This window comes from Carex rostrata, chromosome 1 (assembly GCF_964058835.1).
Source record: "Carex rostrata chromosome 1, lpCarRost1.2, whole genome shotgun sequence".
NCBI lineage: Eukaryota > Viridiplantae > Streptophyta > Magnoliopsida > Poales > Cyperaceae > Carex > Carex rostrata.
The window spans coordinates 5,763,135-5,781,707 of record NC_135918.1 but is presented as its reverse complement, the minus strand read 5'-3'; the positions used below and the strand labels follow the sequence as shown (position 1 = coordinate 5,781,707).

Sequence of the window (18,573 nt, the reverse complement as noted above, 5' to 3'; positions counted from 1 at the left end):
TATTTTACAAGAAGAATATTTAACTTTTTAAAATGGGGTACATTTAATATACAATTTTATCCCGTGGAAGCTTGCGTCGAACAGGTTCTAGTTCCACAGTCTTTGTTTTTGTTTTGTTCTAGTGGTGTTTTTATTCAAAAGCTAACCTTTATCTTTCTCTGTCCTTTTCATGGTTTATTCTTTTCGCTGAATATTTTTCTGTGATATAGGAAAAAAGCGGTTGCTCTGTAGAAATCAATTGCAACATAGAACCTATTTAATTTCATTTTTTCCTAAAATAAGTGGTGGGTCCCACTCCCAGCAGTGGGAAAATTAAAAGGGTTGAAGAAACGAAGTCGTTGCCTAAATGCGAGGAAGTATAGACCGGTGGTGATCCGGGGTCAAAATTCCCTTAAGTAACCCAATTTTTGTTTTTAGATTCAGACCGTTCGATTCGAATCCGACCAATCCGGCCGAAGTAGAGCGCAAGGGGCCTCTTTAATTTGACAGCCTGGATCTAAATTAAAAATTGTGTTACTTTAGGAGATCCGAACTCGGTGATCCGCTGGTCTCAAGAAAAAGCAAAACAAACAAAAACAGCAACAAAGCGTGCCAAAGCTTTCAATACTACGTGTCTGTTATTGATTGGCTACTAACGCTTGACCGCACGAGTCGCTCGATATTCAATCAGCATTCTATTGATTGATTAGAGATTCAAAGATAGCGTAGGTTATCCAAGTCTAAAAGTGTTTGGTAAACGGGCCGGGCCGGGCGGTCCGGGCAAAATCCGGGCAGGGGCACGGGTAGCCACGGTCACGGGCAAAACGGGCCGGGCATCACGGGTTTTTTTTTCAAAAATCCTGTCCTGCCTGTTTAATATCCGTGCCCATCACGGGTTCGGGGGCATGACGGTCTGGGTACGGGGGGCCGGGCGGTCCGATCCGTTCCGGGTCCGGATCGTTTTTTTTTTTTTTCTGTTTTTCTTATTTCTGTTTTTATTTCTATTTTTTTATTTCTATTTTTTTTATTTCTGTTTCTTATTTCTTATTTTCTTATTTCTTATTTAAAAAACAGAATTAAAAAAAAAAGAAATAAAAAAAACAGAAATAAAATAAACAGAAATAAAAAAACAAAATAAGAAAAACAGAAATAAAAAAACAGAAATAAAATTCAGAAATAAGAAAAACAGAAATAAAAAACAGAAATATGAAAAACAGAAATAAAAAAACAGAAATAAGAAAAACAGAAATAAAAAAACAGAAATAAAAAACAGAAATAAGAAAAACAAAATTTTAAAAACAGAAATTAAAAAACAGAAATTATAAAACAGTATTTAAACGAGAAAGTGATAATAATTTTGAACGAGAAAGTGATAATACGGTTGTACCGGTCCCGCTTCAGTTTTTTTTTAGCCGCTGGCAATTTTCATTTAACCAAAATAAGTTTTTACAGCCTATCAGCCTATGATACTTTTGTTTGGACTGTCAAAATTAAGATCGTAGAAAATGTGTCTATATATATTTTTATAATTAATTGTTGAATTAAAATATTAATTTTAAATTCGCTTTGATTACTAGCACCATATCACCCTCAAGTAATATTATATTAAGGGAGAATTTCATATATACCACTCAAAAATTAAAAAATTACATATTTACCATCCAAATTTCTATAATTACATATTTACCATCTAAAAATCTAATAACTCACATATTTACTCAATAAATAAAAATTGAGATTAATTAAGTTTAAGATTATATAAAATATAATTATTAAGTTATTTAGTCTTTTCTCCCTCTCTGCCCCTTCATCTTTTGCGCACAGATTTCCCTCCTGTCTGTTTTGACGTAACTTTCCATTTTCGCTTAAACTCTCCTCATCTCGTATCTCCTGCTTAAACTCGGATAGAAGGGGCAGCAAACTAGATTTAAGGATTCAAACTCCAACTTGATCGTTTAAAAACAAGGTAATCACTCTAACTTTTCCAACAAAATAACTCATACTGAATTCGACGATGATATCGCAACCGTTATCAAAGTAGTAACTGAGTTTGAGAATACGTGTTTTATTACCGGCTCAGTTTGGAATATTTGTTTTTAATCTTTTATATTTGTTTTAGATGGTAAATATGTAATTACAAAAATTTGGATGATAAATATATAATTTCACAGTTTTTGAATTGTTTATATGAAATTCTCCCTTGTATTAATTAATGGGTTCTATTTGAAGAACATAGTATATAAATTAATAAAAGCATTTGAATGACAAAACTCAAGAAACGAGAAATTGATGTTCGACTTTTTGAGAGTCACGAGAAGCTCATCGAATTGCTTGATCAGCTTCTGTAAAAAAAAAATGGAATAGGAAGTTTGGAATGAATGGATGAGATATATCTTGGATTTTAAAGGATATTTCGCAAATTACAATTTTGTACTTTTGATTGCCTTGGGAACTTACTACGAGACCATGACAAGAAAATTACAAACATGGCTACTTGCTGGTTCATCGATTTGAATTTCTAACATTTTGCTTTGTGTGACAAGAAAATTAATCATATAAATATTAAATGGGAGGTCTCTATAATTACTAATTAATTAATTAATTATATGTATTAAGCAAATACTATATTTGCATTGGAGTGAGGCCACGGTATTATGTAAACATAATGCTAATCGGTCTGTATTCTAGATTTATATTTTCAATTTATAAAGTTCGAATAGTCGATTCAAATTGATATCTCCATATTATGTCTAATTTATAGCCCTAATTTATACTTAAACCTGTGTTTTAAAGCCTATAAATGTGGACTTTTTACTTATATTTCGAAGAAATGTGGTACTGCTATGTTTTGTTTGGTATTTTGCAGGAAAAAGGGCGAAAAACTGGATCTGACAATTTTTCATACGGCCTGTATGACATACCCTACGGGCCGTACAAGATCTGCCCAACCACACAGAAGATTCCACAACAGAGGCACATAGTCTCCAAGACAAAACACAGCCCTACGGGCCGTAGGGTGCTAAATCGGAAAAATCCAGCAGGATCTGAAATCAGCTGAAATCAAGGAGGCCGAAAAGGAAGCCTCTACACACGCGATCCAGGGCATTAAAGGAGATATTTCCTCACCAAAAAAAGGGGGGATTCACAACTGGAACTTGGACAAGCTTTCTTGGAGCAAAAGACAAGAGGAGGAGAAGAAGAAGAGAAGTGAAAAACGCGAGTTTGCAACGGATCTTCGGATTTCTCCACTGTTTTGTCATGAACTCTTTTATTTTCTGTTATTTGTGTTATCTTATGAACATGAGTAGCTAATTTACTTTGTTTCTAGGGTTAAGATGTAGTTTCTAGTTTGGTTTTGTTTGCATGCTACTTGGATTTTGTGTTGAATGCTTTGTTTTTACTTTGTTGAGTAGTATTTTGATTGCTTTATTTGTGCTTGCTTGAATTGATTAGTCATCCCGTTAGATGAATGCGCACATCTAAGTGTTAGGAGCCAAGTCTATGACATTTAATCCAACCGAATAAAGTATATGAAGTAGGGTTAAACCAAGGAGTATCCGAAAGGTGAAACTTTCCTTGAGGCGAAAGTCCTTGGATACTTTTAGTAAACCAACAAGTAACTTAGATAAATTAGGCCAAAATGCGAAAGTTGAGGTTTAACGCATCTAAGAGGGAAGTATTTGAGTCCGGTAATCGGGTACTAGGCCAAAATGCGAAAGTTGAGGTTAGGTATCTAGATCTGGTCGATAGAAACCCTAAACATTAGTATCAACACAGAAAACAGTAGCTGCAGCATTAACTCGGGGTCCCCTACGGGCCGTATGGATTCCCATACGGGCCGTATGCCTCGGGGCTGAACAGAAATGAAATCTGAACCCTGGAAACGCCTTTTTATCATTTGAAAACAACTTTAATTCTTTTTATTGTCTTTTAAACTTGTCATAAATCAGTAGAATTGTTAGGATTAAATCAAACCAATTTTTCTCACTTCTAGAATCTCAAGTAATTTTAAGACGAGTCCGGTCATTTTCTTCCGTCCCTGTGGATCGATACCTGAGCATACTCATCGATAGGATAGTGCACTTGCTATCTGATTTGACAGAGTATAACAAAAGTTTAAAAGGTATAGCTTGCTATACTGAAACTTTGTAGCATATATTCTGTGCGAACACAAATCACTAAATATTATCATATGAATATGCACATGCATGTTAAATTTTACATTTTATCTTTATTATTTTTTAGATAGATAAAAAATCGCTTGATCTAAATTTTTTGGATCATTTAAATGAGAGTAGTGATTTTTATGCCTATATATAAAAGTAAAAATTACAAAAATATATAAAATTTAGTCTTCAAGTAAAGTTTTTCTATGTACTAATGTTGAACAATTTAGATCGATTATTTAAACTTAAAAATAAAAATGTAAATTCATATACAGACTAATGTACGTTATGCATAGTACCACCTCACACTCTATATTAATATTGATATAAATTTATTTTTAACAAACATTATATATAAATGATGCTGGTATTATAATACTTTTACACAGTTAGACGATATGTTGGTGTGGAATAACTTGCAGTAGTATAACTGCAATAAAAAATTAATGCGTCTCTATGTCATTTTCTCCATGCACAAGTAAAAAAGTTATATAATTTCGATTTTGTTTTGATTGGTATCTAAGAACTTGCAAAAATACATTAATTTGAATAAATTCTAAGCGTTAATTTTTCAACTTATTAATTCATATAAAATTAAAATAAAAAAAGGATAATTTTTTTATGTGCATGAAAAGAAATAATATAGATTATATTAATGGTTGAGTGAGTCTATGGTACTATGCATATTACGATTTGACACCGTGCTACGGCTCTATATTCGAGTTTTCAAATCCTAACGGTCGATCCGAACCGTTCATCTTGTTCTCCATATTAATATGTGTTTGGAGACCAAATTTTACATTTTTTGAAATTTTTTTACTATTTTTTTAGATTTATTGAAAATCACTGTTTTTGGATGGTCCAGAATTTTCAGATCAAGTAATTTTCTAAATATCTAAAAATATAGTAAAAAAATTTCAAAAAATGTAAAATTTGGTGTCCAGACACATATTAATATGGAGAACAAGATGAACGGTTCGGATCGGCCGTTAGGATTTGAAAACTCAAATATAGAGCCGTAGCACGGTGCCAACCCGTGATATGCATAGTACCATAGACTCATTCTTAATGGTTTTATTTTGATATGTAAATTTTAGACTTTTTTTGTTATTAGAGAATAAAAATTAGATGTAAGATAGAGACGAAAAGGAAGTATTTGAACTCTGCTCTCATAAATGATGTTGGATATTAAAATATTTTTACACAGTTGGACTATATGCTAGTGCGAAATAACTTGCATTAGTATAAACGCCATCGAAAATTAACGTCTCTGGCTCTACTCAACATGCACGCGAAAAAAAAAATATCCACATTATGAATAGGACATAAAATTTAAACAGATAAATAAAAAGTTTATGTCGGCACCTTAATTCTTGAAGATAGGTAAATGTGCTATTTTATTATGTTTGTTTGTACATATAACGTAAGAATTCTCTCTAAAAATCATACTAAAAAGCCTACGAAGACTCGCAAACGCTGCACGCCAAGTCAAAGCTGTTTTGCGCAGATTGCGATGAATTTTGGCAAAGGGGTGGATTTATGTATTAATTGTTCAATGTGTCTTCTTTTGATTTGATGTAGTATTTATTTTTTATTCAAGTTAGTTTGATTTTTAAAATAATTTTTTTAAAATTTTGATTGATTATGCATATTTCGTTTTTTTTCATGTATATAATATTATATTTGTAAATAAAATGAAGGAAAAAAATAACAAAAAAGATATGACAGTACAATTTATCATTACAATTCTAGTAAAATAGACTGGTCGAAATTTTTGATTTTGTATTATTTAATATTTATATTTAGGTTAAATTTTTATCTTAGCTTTGATTTCAATTTACTAATTGATTAAAATTAATTTCACTTTAAAATGTGCCAAATAAATTTTTAATTAGTTAAAAAAGAATTTAATATTATGTCAATTAATTTTATAACTATAAGACATTTTATAGTAAATATAGCTATAAAAAATAACTTAATAAATTTGAATTCAGTCCTGCCATAAAATAAATGTCTTGCTACTGCGGATTCAAATCTTTTTCAGCATTCACTTTTTTTTTCATTTGAAGTGTTCAAAATTCTTTACACAGCTTTAATTTTTTTTTTTTTTTATATTAATCGAAATGATTCAGATGTAATTGAAGCATCTATGGATCCGGCTACTGCGATCCGACTCGAGCTCGTCTGATCGCATTCGTCTACAAAGCACTCTGACCTTCCTCGTTTACTTAACGTCGTCTCTTCCCACAGTGCCACCACACTCCACACTCCCATAATCCCGCCGCCGGTGCCTCTGGAGTCGAAACTCACTTCGTAATTCCCATCGTCCAGGACAAATCAGAAAAAAAGAAAAAAAGAGGAACAATTAAACCACAACAAACAGCTGCTGGCCGCGTACAAAATCAGAGATATACAGAGCCGCAAATCAGGATGGGAGGAGGGGTGGCGCGGGCCGGAAAGCGGTTGGCGGATATGGGGTTCAATTCAGGCGGAGGTGTAATCAATTGGTTTCCAGGCCACATGGCAGCTGCCACGCGTGCCATCCGCCAACGCCTCAAGCTCGCCGACCTTGTCATCGAAGTCCGCGATGCTCGTGTAACCTATTAATTTGTGCTCTCTCTCATTGATGTTTGATTGCATTTATGGTTGATTTGGATAAGTACAAACAATGATTAGCAGGAAAAAATGAAATTACCTGTCAAGTGTTTGATGAAATGACTGAGAGAATAATTCTACTGAACTATGGAATTGTACCATTATTACGCTGGTGGAACAGGGTAATTTTAAAAAAATAGTGTTTACCTTCCCTTTTTTGACGAATGTAAATGTTTTTTTAATGTTTCATTCATGAAACAACACAGATTTTTAATTTATTTTTAAGGTGTCTAATTTGTTGCAATGTTCAGATTCCCCTTTCATCTGCACATGAGGACCTCCAGAGTATACTTGAGCATAAGAGACGTATTATTGCCTTGAACAAGAAGGATCTGGCAAACCCCAATATTATGCAAGTAAGCTGATTTAAGTGATACTATGTTTGTACTGATGCATTTTGGAAATGATATTATTAGCTTCTTGGCCTTTCAATTATTTCATGTTATGAATTTTGTTTTCCTGTTTCGGCAGCACTGGGTTCGCCATTTTGAATCATCTACAAAAGGCTGTCTGTCGATTAATGCACATAGTAGAAGTTCTGTGAATGAGGTTAGTTTTATTTCATACGATGCGCAATTTTTTTTTTTATAATTTATCAGTTCATTTGATGTTACGGACAAGGATAAAAACAAAGATTTTGGGGGGGTGGGGGTGTCGGGGGTGGGTTGGGGGTTTCCCGTGCCGGGTCGGAGCAGTCGATCCATGACAAGATTCGTAAGGATCAAGTGTGCACGAATCTTGATGAAAATCAAATGGCTTTGAGCAGGCATTGGACCGAATTTGGTATGATGCCCATTGGAACGCCCCCGACTCAAATAGCAAAACACTTGGACGTCCATAAAAATACAACCAAATTGCAGGGTATCAAATTTACAAGAAACTCGAGTTCTTTTCTGTCTTTCTACTGCATTTATGTTGCATCAAATGTCTTAGTCTTCTAGATAATATATCTAGAGAAGTCATTTTTGTAAGCATGGGTGTTTTCAAACATGAAAATATTCAACATATTATGATATTACAAAATTCATTGGGAAAGTTTATGTTCATATAGCCACGAATTTCTGAAAGTTCATGTTTAATTCAAACTGAAGCTTCTAGGTCTTGTGGAGTTTAAGCTGAAGGAAGTAATGTCAAGAGAACCAACACTTCTTGTTATGGTAGTTGGTGTTCCTAATGTAGGCAAATCAGCTCTCATAAATTGTATTCATCGTATTGCTACTTCTCGATTTCCTGGTAAATTTATAAATAATTGTTTCCTAAACCAGTATACATATGTATGTGTTTCCTAGCTTTAGTTATGGGCTAATGGAATTTGAATACTTGACAGTGCATGAGAAGGTGAAGCGGGCAACAGTGGGGCCATTGCCTGGTGTCACTCAGGATATCTCAGGTTTTAAGGTACTCGATTGATAACCATTGATACAAATACAAGTTTTAGGTGCCATACTATGCTCTGATATTTATTGGTTGTGCTGAACAGATTGCAAATAAGCCAAGCATTTATGTATTGGACACACCAGGTGTGCTGGTTCCTAAAATCTCAGATATGGAGACTGGTCTAAAGCTTGCTCTCACAGGTATGACTATATAATTATCTCTTTTGATTATTTTTTGGTCCTTTCAATATTACTTTAGATTAAATGTGGTTATTTCTGAGGGGTTTCGGAAACTATGCTAATTTGTACTTGCTGCGTTTTGGTTTCTTTTGCAGGTGCAGTTAAAGACTCTGTAGTAGGGGAAGAGCGCCTTGCCAAGTACATGCTTTCTGTTTTAAATACTAGACGGACACCTTTACACTGGGAACGGTTAATTAATAGATCAGATCAAGACTTTCGTCGAGGGACAGGTACTCTAGATAGAGATTCAACCCTGAGGAAGAAGCAACGGAAGCACATAGATGGATCCGATGTTGTATACATCCAAGTATAGAACTCCTTCAAACATTTCAAAATAATAAAAACCGAACTATTTACAAGTAAAAAGAAGCAACAAAATTAGGAACTAAGAGAGTTGTTTTGTTTATAATTGTTCCGTGGCAGGATCTGGTGAAGGATGTTCAGAGAGCGCTTTTCCTTACATACAAGGAATTTGAGGGAAATATAGAGGAAGAAACTGAGCTAGAGGTTTTAATTAATGCACAGTTTGATGCTCTTCAGAAGGCATTTAGGATACCTCAGAAGCAGTCTGATGAAGCACGTTTAATGGTTTCGAAAAAATTGCTAACTCTTTTTAGAACAGGGAAGTTAGGCCCTTTTATTCTGGATAATCTCCCTGAGGGTGTGCTCCAGAACGGAGGGGTGAAATCGCAGTAAAGGGAAGAGAAGGGAGGTGAACGACGCCATTTCACCTCGTCTCCACCCTGATTTGGGAGTGAAGGATTTCGCCAAAGCTTCATGTAGCTTTCCTCTCCGCTCTCTCTCCATTTTACCTTTTCTAGAGCAGGTGAATCGCTCGGTCAGTCTGGTAAAATCTCCACTCCGCACAGTGATTTCTTCTTCTGAGTTTGACTCTCTGTAATTAACACTTTCGTTTTTTCAGATAAAAATTTCTAGTACTTTGTAATAGAGTATCACCAAAGGGCTGGAAAAATTGTAGAGTAGAAGTTAATATTTTTTTTTTGTATTTTTCTCTTTTCATAATGATTTGCTGTGAGAGACGTTTTCTTATTCAATTTTTAAGACAACATATTTTATTATTTCTTCAAGTATCAGTTTCTTCGTAGTGGTACCGAGTCTTGTAAAAATTTGCTTTATGTTGAAAATAATAACAGTTTCAGCTGATATCAGTAAAGAACCCAAAAAAAAAACTGATACCACTTGGTAACACGGATTGAGTTGTTGGCTCTTGTAAGAGAAGAGATAGTTTGTTTTGATACCATCTGGTAATACCGATTGAGTTCTTGGATCTTAACATTTTCCACACCGATTGAGTTTTTTCGGCTCTTAACACTTTCCATAGTTATCTAGAATAAATTCGGAGGGGTACCGGTCTTGTAAAAACAAAACAAAAATGCTTTCCCTAATTTTCGCTAGATTTGGGTTTATATTTCGAGCTTATGTGATACAGTGATACAGTGATAATGAGTGACATAACTGGGACTGCGTCGCAAGCCCGCAACGTTGTCATTTTGGACCTGATATGTCCTATTCTCCCCATTTTGGACCTGATATGTCCTATTCTCCTCAAGATTAGTACGGCTAGCGAGTCCTAAGCAAGGGTGCTTTGTCATTGCTTGTTAGGTGGATAGTTATTGTGTGTCCGACTTGGGATGAGTCCGGATTCTGTGGGTACGTTTACTCTGTCCTTTTTGTACGTATTTCTCCTGTTTCGCAGTCCTAGTTCTTAGAGAGCTTGGAGGTATTTATAGGACATTATGTGGTTTTGGGTTTTGAGTTGGTTCTCCGGTTTAGGCATTTATGAGTTTGATTTAGACGTTTGCTAAACCCCTAACGGGTTCAACCCGTTTTGCCCGGCTCGTACCCGTTACCCGAGCTACCCGTACCCGTTGCCCGGGTACAAACGGGTAGACGGGTAGACGGGTACGGGTAATAAACGGACCGGATTTGAAAAAAAACCCGTTATACCTGTACCCGTCTACCCGCCTACCCGTACCCGCCTACCCGTACCCATCTACCCGCATACCCGTACCCGCCTACCCGTACCCATCTACCCGCATACCCGTACCCGCCTACCCGTACCCATCTACCCGCATACCCGTACCCGTTACCCGTACCCGACCCGTTTCACTTCAAAAAAATTTGAATTTTTTGAAAAAAACAGGAAAAAAAGGAAAAAAACAGAAAAAAAAAAAAAAAAAACCGGGCGGACCGGACCCGTACCCGGATACCCGGATCCGTACCCGCGGTACCCGTACCCGTCAACCCGCAACGGGTACGGGTAATAAACGGACCGGATAGAGGTTTTGGAAAAATTACCCGTCTATCCGTTACGGGTTTTACCCGTACCCGACCTACCCCTTTACCCGTCCTACCCGTTACCCCTAACGGGTAACCCGGAACGGGTCACGGGTAACCCGGAACGGGTCACGGGTAACCCGTTAGCAAATGTCTAGTTTGATTGGTAGGTCGGGTCCCTAAGTCTGGTTGAGACCGAATGTGTTGTTTCCGGACTTTGTTAAGTGGGCTTGCAGGAAGGCCTTTATAAAACTTTTATACATGGCCTTATTAGGACCCAAGATTGAAAATGAATTATCTTACAGGAGGCTCACTGTGCACGTGCTAGAAGCTACGAGAGTACGAGGTAATAAAACTAAATGGTTTTTTCTTCTTTGCTTCCCTTTTTCATGGGAGGTTTCTCGGCGATCAAAAGTTCCGAAATGCTTGTGTTATTTTTAAGGGGGAATTTCACGTATCCCCCTCAAAAATCTTGATATTACGTATTTCCCCCTCTAAAATTCATAATATCATATTTATCCTTCTAAAGTTTAAAAACTCACAAATTTACCCAATTTATTGTTTTTTTCTAATAAAACTCATTTTAAATTTATGAATTACCTATTTTACCCTTTCTCTATACTTTCTTCTTTTGTTCTCTGTTCCCAGAGAAATCCCAAGCAACTCAAGCTTCAAAAAGCTTAACTCCTCACTTTGTATAGCATTGATGGCAGATTTCACAGCCTCCATTTGGATTAATTAAGGTTTGCCCACATTATGCGCTTCAAAAGACTAATCAACTCTCGGTCACATTCTTCATGGTGAATATCATTTTTTTAAAAAGCTAGCTTTGGCAAATTGTTACATCATGCTAGTATGCATCCTGTTCCTAGCATCCAAAAATTAACCACTGATTCACACAATCCAGTGGTTATTTTTTCTATCTAAATACCACAAATAAAACAACTACAAAATCAATCCATTAATCACAAAAAAACAAACAAAAGCAAGCTATGAATTCAAAAACCTTTCGTCTTGCCTCTTCTTCTGTCAACAATTTCTTTTTCCGAAGTTGAACCTCCTGTTCTACTCTCTCTGCTAATTGGTATGCCGGTACCAACTTCCCCCCTGAATATCAGCGCATTGCGCTATTTCCAAATCGACCATATCACACATAGAAAACAAATTATCCATGTTCCGACTGTTAACTTATTATCCGTTCTTACACATACCTCTGACAGGTACCATATTTCCTGTACCGAAGGACCCGGTACCAGTAATTGACAACCTAGTTTCAGTGAAATGCAATTCCAGACCTGGGCCGCGTATGAGCAGGCGAAGTGCTGTCTCAATCGGGCACGTTGAATATCAGATATGATTTCTTCCTCCATATAAAAAAAAATAGTGCACAATCAATTGAAAGTGAAATGCTATAATCTGAGTTGCATTATAGCCACGAAAATTGCCAAACTAAAATTACCACTATAGGCCAAGCCAATCTAGGAATTTTTTATGAATATAGTTTATAATTTATAGAGATGACCAGCATGACAATGGCTAGTTTACCATGTTATTTCTGGAGAGAACTTTCTCGATATGTGTAATATTTCCATCTCCCTTTAGTTCCTAGTGTACTCCAAATTCGAATATCCGTTATAATATTCGTCAAGAAGGTTGCATTGCATGAGTACGTATATTTATCTCTCCAGCTGATGTAATCATTGGCGGCACATTGATAGTAAATCGCTTTACCAAAATTCATCCACCGAAATCTCCTCAACCTTTGTTACTATGGCTATAGCAACTCCATGTCTCAGCAATGTGTTAGCGGTCTCAGGTCTCAAGTTTGATAAAATGCCAAAGCTTGATTAGTTCTCTGGGAACGGAGCTTGGGTAAATTTAAAATGCCAAAGGTTGGGATCTTCGTAATTGATAAAATGGGTCACATTCTCAGGAACGGAGCTTGGGATCTTGGGATTTTTCTAGGAACGAAGAGAAAGGAGAAGGATAAAATGGGTAATTGATAAATTTAAAATGATTTTTATTAGAAAAATTAATAAATTGGGTAAATTTGTGAGTTTTTGAACTTTAGAAGGGTAAATATGATATTATGAATTTTAGAGGGGGAAATACGTAATTTGAAGGTTTTTGAGATGGATACATGAAATTCTCCCTATTTTTAATTGATATCGTGTGACTTTTGTGTGGCGATTATATTTGAATTAAATTTAAACTTCTATATATAAAAAGAGGAGGGTTCAAATGCACTCAAATTTTTCCGAGATTTTTATTTTTACTCAAAAAATAAATAATTTTATTATAAATAACCACGTTTTTCGAAAAATTTTATTTTTACCCAAACCGCATATATTCTATGCGGCTCGAATTAAAAATTCGGACCGTATAGAATATATGCGGTCCGAATTTATTTATTTTTTGATTTAAAAATTCGGACCGCATAGAATATTTGCGGTACAAATTTTTTTTTTTTTGCTTTTTTCAAATGGCCTAGGCAATTTTTGAGTGATAATATCTCCCGATCTGTTTAGAGGTTTTGGATGAAACTTCACAGTCTTGTTCTACGATGTCAAGACTACATGTCGGTCAATTTTCATGAATTTTGAAGATGTTTTTCTATGTTAACCAGAGATGCAAAGTTGGACTCAGATGCACTCCTTTAGCAGTTCGGGCAATTTTTGAGAGATAATATCTCATGATCTGTTTAGAGATTTTGGATGGAACTTCACAGTCTTGTTCTACGATGTCAAGACTACATGTCGGTCAATTTTCATGAATTTTGAAGATGTTTTCCTATGTTAACCAGAGATGCAAAGTTGGACTCAGATGCACTCCTTTAGCAGTTCGGGTAATTTTTGAGAGATAATATCTCACGATCTGTTTAGATATTTTGGATGAAACTTCACAGCCTTGTTCTACGATGTCAAGAATACATGTCGGTCAATTTTCATGAATTTTGAAGATGTTTTCCTATGTTAACCAGAGATGCAAAGTTGGACTCAGATGCACTCCTTTAGCAATTCGGGCAATTTTTAAGAGATAATATCTCACGATATGTTTAGAGATTTTGGATGAAACTTCACAGTCTTTTTCTACGATGTCAAGACTACATGTCGGTCAATTTTCATGAATTTTGAAGATGTTTTCCTATGTTAACCAGAGATGCAAAGTTGGACTCAAATGCAATCCTTTGGCAGTTCGGGCAATTTTTGAGAGATGATATCTCACGATTTGTTTAGATATTTTGGATGAAATACATGTCGGTCAATTTTCATGAATTTTGAAGATGTTTTCCTGTGTTAACCAGAGATGCAAAGTTGGACTCAAATGCAATCCTTTGGCAGTTCGGGCAATTTTTGAGAGATGATATCTCACGATTTGTTTAGATATTTTGGATGAAATACATGTCGGTCAATTTTCATCAATTTGCATCTCTGGTTAACATAGAAAAACATCTTCAAAATTCATGAAAATTGATCGACATATAGTCTTGACATCGTAGAACAAGACTGTGAAGTTTTATCCAAAATCTCTAAACAGATCGTGAGATATTATCACTCAAAAATTGCCTAGGCCATTTGAAAAAAGCAAAAAAAAAGCAAAAAAAAGCAAAAAAAAAAAAAAAAAATCGGACCGCAAATATTCTATGCGGTCCGAATTTTTAAATCCAAAAAAAAAAAATTCGGACCGCATATATTCTATATGGTCCGAATTTTTAATTCGGGCCGCACAGAATATATGCGGTTTGGGTAAAAATAAAATTTTTCGAAAAACGTGGTTATTTATAATAAAATTATTTATTTTTCGGGTAAAAATAAAATCTCGGCAAATTTTTGTACACCCAAATGCACCCTATCTTTCAAATTTTTTTTTCTGTTTTCAAAGTTCGAATAGTCAATCCGAACCATTAGATGCGATCTATATATTACCGATATTTTTAAATATACCATTTTATAAAAAATGTTAAACCAAAACACCATTTTCGGCTGGATTTTCCAAATTTCGCATGGCCGCTTCTGAGGGAAGCGGCCACCAGGAGCTGGGCCGCTTCTGAGCGAAGCGGCCAATATATTGGGCCGGATTGAGGCCCAGCGGGGTGGCCGCTTTGGGGGGTAGCGGCCAGGGCCGCTTCCTGGGGTAGAGGGCACCCTGAATACATAAAAAACGCACCGTTCATAGTATCATTCCAGCCGGCGCACCGTTTGCTTTTGTATTGTTTTTACTCTAGTGTTGTCATATACTATGATTTGTTATATCAGGATGCTTATCTTTCTTTTATGTTGTTATTTATTGTACTATTTTGCTTTTATCTTTCATTATTTTTCGTCATAGTAAATCCGAACGTAACGATTTGTAAAACAAACAATAAAACAACAAATAAATCACAAATAAATCAAAACAAACAATAATAGTGCGCCTAAATAGGTGTCTGCATGTTAATACAATAAACGAGTAATGCTTGCCTAAATAGGTGTCTGCATGTTAATACAAATCTAAACTTGACCGTCGGATAAAAATACATTGCTTGCCTCTTTCTCAACCTGAAAATTTAATAACAAAAATGTATTGTTACTCCTATTTCTCAACTTGAAAATTGAATAACAAAAATGTATGAGTTAACTACCTCGTGCATCTCGAGCAGCTCTGTTTTGTTGTTCTTGTGTATCCCGGCGAGTCTGATGTCCTCTCCTTCTATTATGAAGTAAATCAAGCCACATCGGAATCCTATTAACTCTCCTTCGACCCAAGGTAATATTTTTGTCATTTGGAACAAGGATCGGGCCTTCACTTTCCGGCCAATCAGACTGATTGTCATACACATGCCATTCACCCAGCCATGTGTTGATAAGTGTTTGTATGTGGTAGTAGTAATGTACAAACCTTCCAGGGTCAATGCCTCGGAGACGACACACTGCCAGAACATGAGAACACGGTATTCTGTTTAATTGCGGCTTCTGGCATGTGCATGTAACCGTGTTCTCATCCATGATTACCACCGTGTATTTATAATTCGCTTTGGTAAACCGGCCAGAAGCGTCTTTCATGTATGCATTAACTTTCTCTTGTGTGGATGTTATCTCAAACTCGTTCCAGTTGCCAAATCCACCGAGCGTCGTCATAGATTGTGACCTCCCGCACCGTTTGTTAATCAACTAGGAAAAATACATTGCTTGAAATTAATAAAAATTACAAAAATAAAATAATTTAATGAAAATAACATACCTCGTGCACACGGCATGAGAACTGTTGACCCTGGCTTGCTTCAAATTGCGCTTTTGCCCTCCTTTGACCAAACCATTGCTGACATTTGTAAAACGTGTCCTCAATTATTGCTGCTACCGGCAACCTACGAGAAGATCTAAAAACATTATTGAGCGACTCGGACCCGTTCGTCGTCATAATTCCCCAACGGAAACCCCCATCCAACGCCTGGAATATCTTCCATGGTTTAGGACATTCGTTATCATCTTGATCTAGATACTTACCCACACCATCCAACCAATTCAGAGCCCGATCACATACATCTCCCATTGCTTGCATTCCTTGCTCATATCTCCTCATCTTTCTCTTCGCCACACATATCCTGAAGTACTTGATTGCTTCTTCATTGCAATGATTCTTTTTCATATTTTCTGCTATGTGAGTAGCACAAAGACGGTGAACGCACTCATCCTCATCTTCCTCATTCCATCCCAGATCATCCTGTCGAAACACCTTTTTTATGCCCTTACCCCTATCAGTGATGACACACACAAACCTGGAGCGAATTACATTGCGCCTCAACCATTGCATGAACCATGCACAATCTTCAAAATTCTCTGTATCTACCAATGAAAAAGCCAACGGGAGGAGCTGATTTTCTGCATCGTACCCGGTTGCAATCAACATTTTACCTTTGTACCGGCCTGCTAAGAAACAAGCATCAACAGTGATGACAGGTCTCAGGTGTTGGAAAGCCTCTATGCATGGTCCAAATGCCCAAGCCGCCCTATTAAAGTACCTGTAAGGTCCAGGCTCACCAGTTGGATATGAGGTAACATCAAACAATGTACCTGGATTTTTTCGCTTAATTGCCTCCAATAAGGGGACTATAAGTGCATATGACCCCTCCCAACTACCAAATTGGCGGGCAATTGCCAACTCCCTTCCACGCCACAATTTATTGTACGCTGGTACCTGACCGTTGTACGTTTGTGCACAAGCTATTCTAACAGAAGTGATACTTAAATCTACGTCATTTCTCATGTGCGCCGAGATGCAATCGGCAACCATAGCAGCGGTCAACTGTGCATGATCTATTCTTGTGGCATCCGCATGACAAACATGTTTTGTTGGGCACTTGGATACTTTCCATTGTGTACCAAAACCAGTGACCCTTGCATTAATGTACCAACCACATCTGGGGTCCTTGCACTTGAACCTAATCCGTTGTTTGTCACTGTGCGTATTCTTAATCTCTTTATTACAAAGAATGTGAAACTTGTAAATTGCAGCTTTTATTTCCTCCTTTGAATCATAGGTTTGTCCTTCTGACAATTCATTTTCAAACTCTGCATGTCTACCAAATAACCCCACATTTGCTTCCTGAAAACCTGACAGGTCATTGAAAGCTGCAATCGGGTGCTCAACCCCCCGACCCATTATCCGAAACCCTTTATCAACCTTGAATTTTTTTGTCTGCCCGAGCACAGGCCTCGTATCTGCTGTGTCACTGTGATCGCTCATGCAATCAGGATCAACATCCCCCCAATTTTCCTCTGCCTCTTGTATTTCCGGATCCACCGTCTCCTCAATTTCCTCCGGATCACAAGGCTGGGCTCGGGATCGATGGGAGTGCTGACTATTAGACGGTCGGTCCCTCTGAACTGGGGCTTGACTACTCTCAGGCATGTCAATCGGCAAAGGGATTCGGGACCGACGGGAGGGCCGACTAGTAGACCGTCGGCCCTCCTGAACTGGGGCATTACTACTTTCAGGCATGTCAATCTGGAAAGGGGGTTGGGACACTGGACTTGAGGAGGTTGAGGCATTAGCCCGAATAGCACCCCGGATTAACCTTGCAAGGGGGTTAGGACGCTGGACTCGGTTAATCTCCACAAAGAGTTCAATTATCTTGTATCCACCCCCAGAAAAACTAATTGTCTGGTTGTACAATACCTGCCAGACTCCATCATTCTGAACAGGAAAAAGTTAGAACCAAGTTTGGCCTGAACCAGTGGGCATGCTAATTTTGGCCTGAATATCAAGGTCATATCGATCCTGATTCAATCCGAGGTTCTGAGAAATAATCGATTTCAGAACCAACAAATCAGTACCCGAGATTACAGGTATCACAGAAACAGGCCCGATACTGTAATAAACCCCATTAGGGCCTGTTAAAATCTCACCACCAGTGTAAATAGATACCATAACAGCCATTTGGTATGAGTATAAGAAAACCTAAATTTAAAAATTAATTAAATTAATTATAAATACTAAATTTTTTTTTAAAAAGAAAGAAAATAAAATACTTACAGCTGAAGCGGCACTAGTGGCATATGATCTCTGTGCGTCAAATGAATCTCTCTCCGTCAAATGTCAAATGAATCTGTCTGTCTTTTTTATGTATTCAGGGTGCCCTCTACCCCAGGAAGCGGCCCTGGCCGCTACCCCCCAAAGCGGCCACCCCGCTGGGCCTCAATCCGGCCCAATATATTGGCCGCTTCGCTCAGAAGCGGCCCAGCTCCTGGTGGCCGCTTCCCTCAGAAGCGGCCATGCGATTTTTGTAAAAAACAGCCAGAACTGGTGTTTTGGTTTAACATTTTTTATAAAATGGTATATTTAAAAATTTCGGTATATATTAATATGTGTTTGGAGACCAA

The 18,573-nt window shown here is 36.9% G+C and overlaps 1 protein-coding gene and 1 long non-coding RNA gene across 2 annotated transcripts; one reads left to right on the top strand and one right to left on the bottom strand.

The window, feature by feature from the left end:
• Nucleotides 1–6,308: 6,308 nt before the first annotated feature.
• Nucleotides 6,309–9,504, top strand: LOC144554098 (P-loop containing nucleoside triphosphate hydrolases superfamily protein). The gene is made up of 8 exons (XM_078302338.1): nucleotides 6,309–6,740; nucleotides 7,052–7,156; nucleotides 7,272–7,349; nucleotides 7,892–8,033; nucleotides 8,128–8,198; nucleotides 8,281–8,377; nucleotides 8,512–8,723; nucleotides 8,840–9,504. Exons 1-8 carry the CDS (start codon nucleotides 6,576–6,578, stop codon nucleotides 9,110–9,112), a joined length of 1,143 nt encoding a protein of 380 aa, XP_078158464.1. The 5' UTR covers nucleotides 6,309–6,575; the 3' UTR covers nucleotides 9,113–9,504.
• A 5,596-nt stretch (nucleotides 9,505–15,100) lies between these two features.
• LOC144547501 (uncharacterized) lies at nucleotides 15,101–15,506 on the bottom strand. The gene is made up of 2 exons (XR_013509094.1): nucleotides 15,336–15,506; nucleotides 15,101–15,252 (listed from the first exon to the last, which is right to left on the bottom strand). It is a non-coding gene; the product is annotated as an uncharacterized LOC144547501 (long non-coding RNA).
• Nucleotides 15,507–18,573: the final 3,067 nt, after the last annotated feature.

Bases quoted from the DNA above. Each gene is read 5' to 3' on its own strand.
- LOC144554098 (XM_078302338.1), top strand. From the start codon at position 6,576: ATGGGAGGAGGGGTGGCGCGGGCCGGAAAGCGGTTGGCGGATATGGGG. The intron at 6,741-7,051 runs GTAACCTATTAA...TGCAATGTTCAG, and splicing joins TCGAAGTCCGCGATGCTCGT to ATTCCCCTTTCATCTGCACA. The intron at 8,378-8,511 runs GTATGACTATAT...TTTCTTTTGCAG, and splicing joins TCTAAAGCTTGCTCTCACAG to GTGCAGTTAAAGACTCTGTA.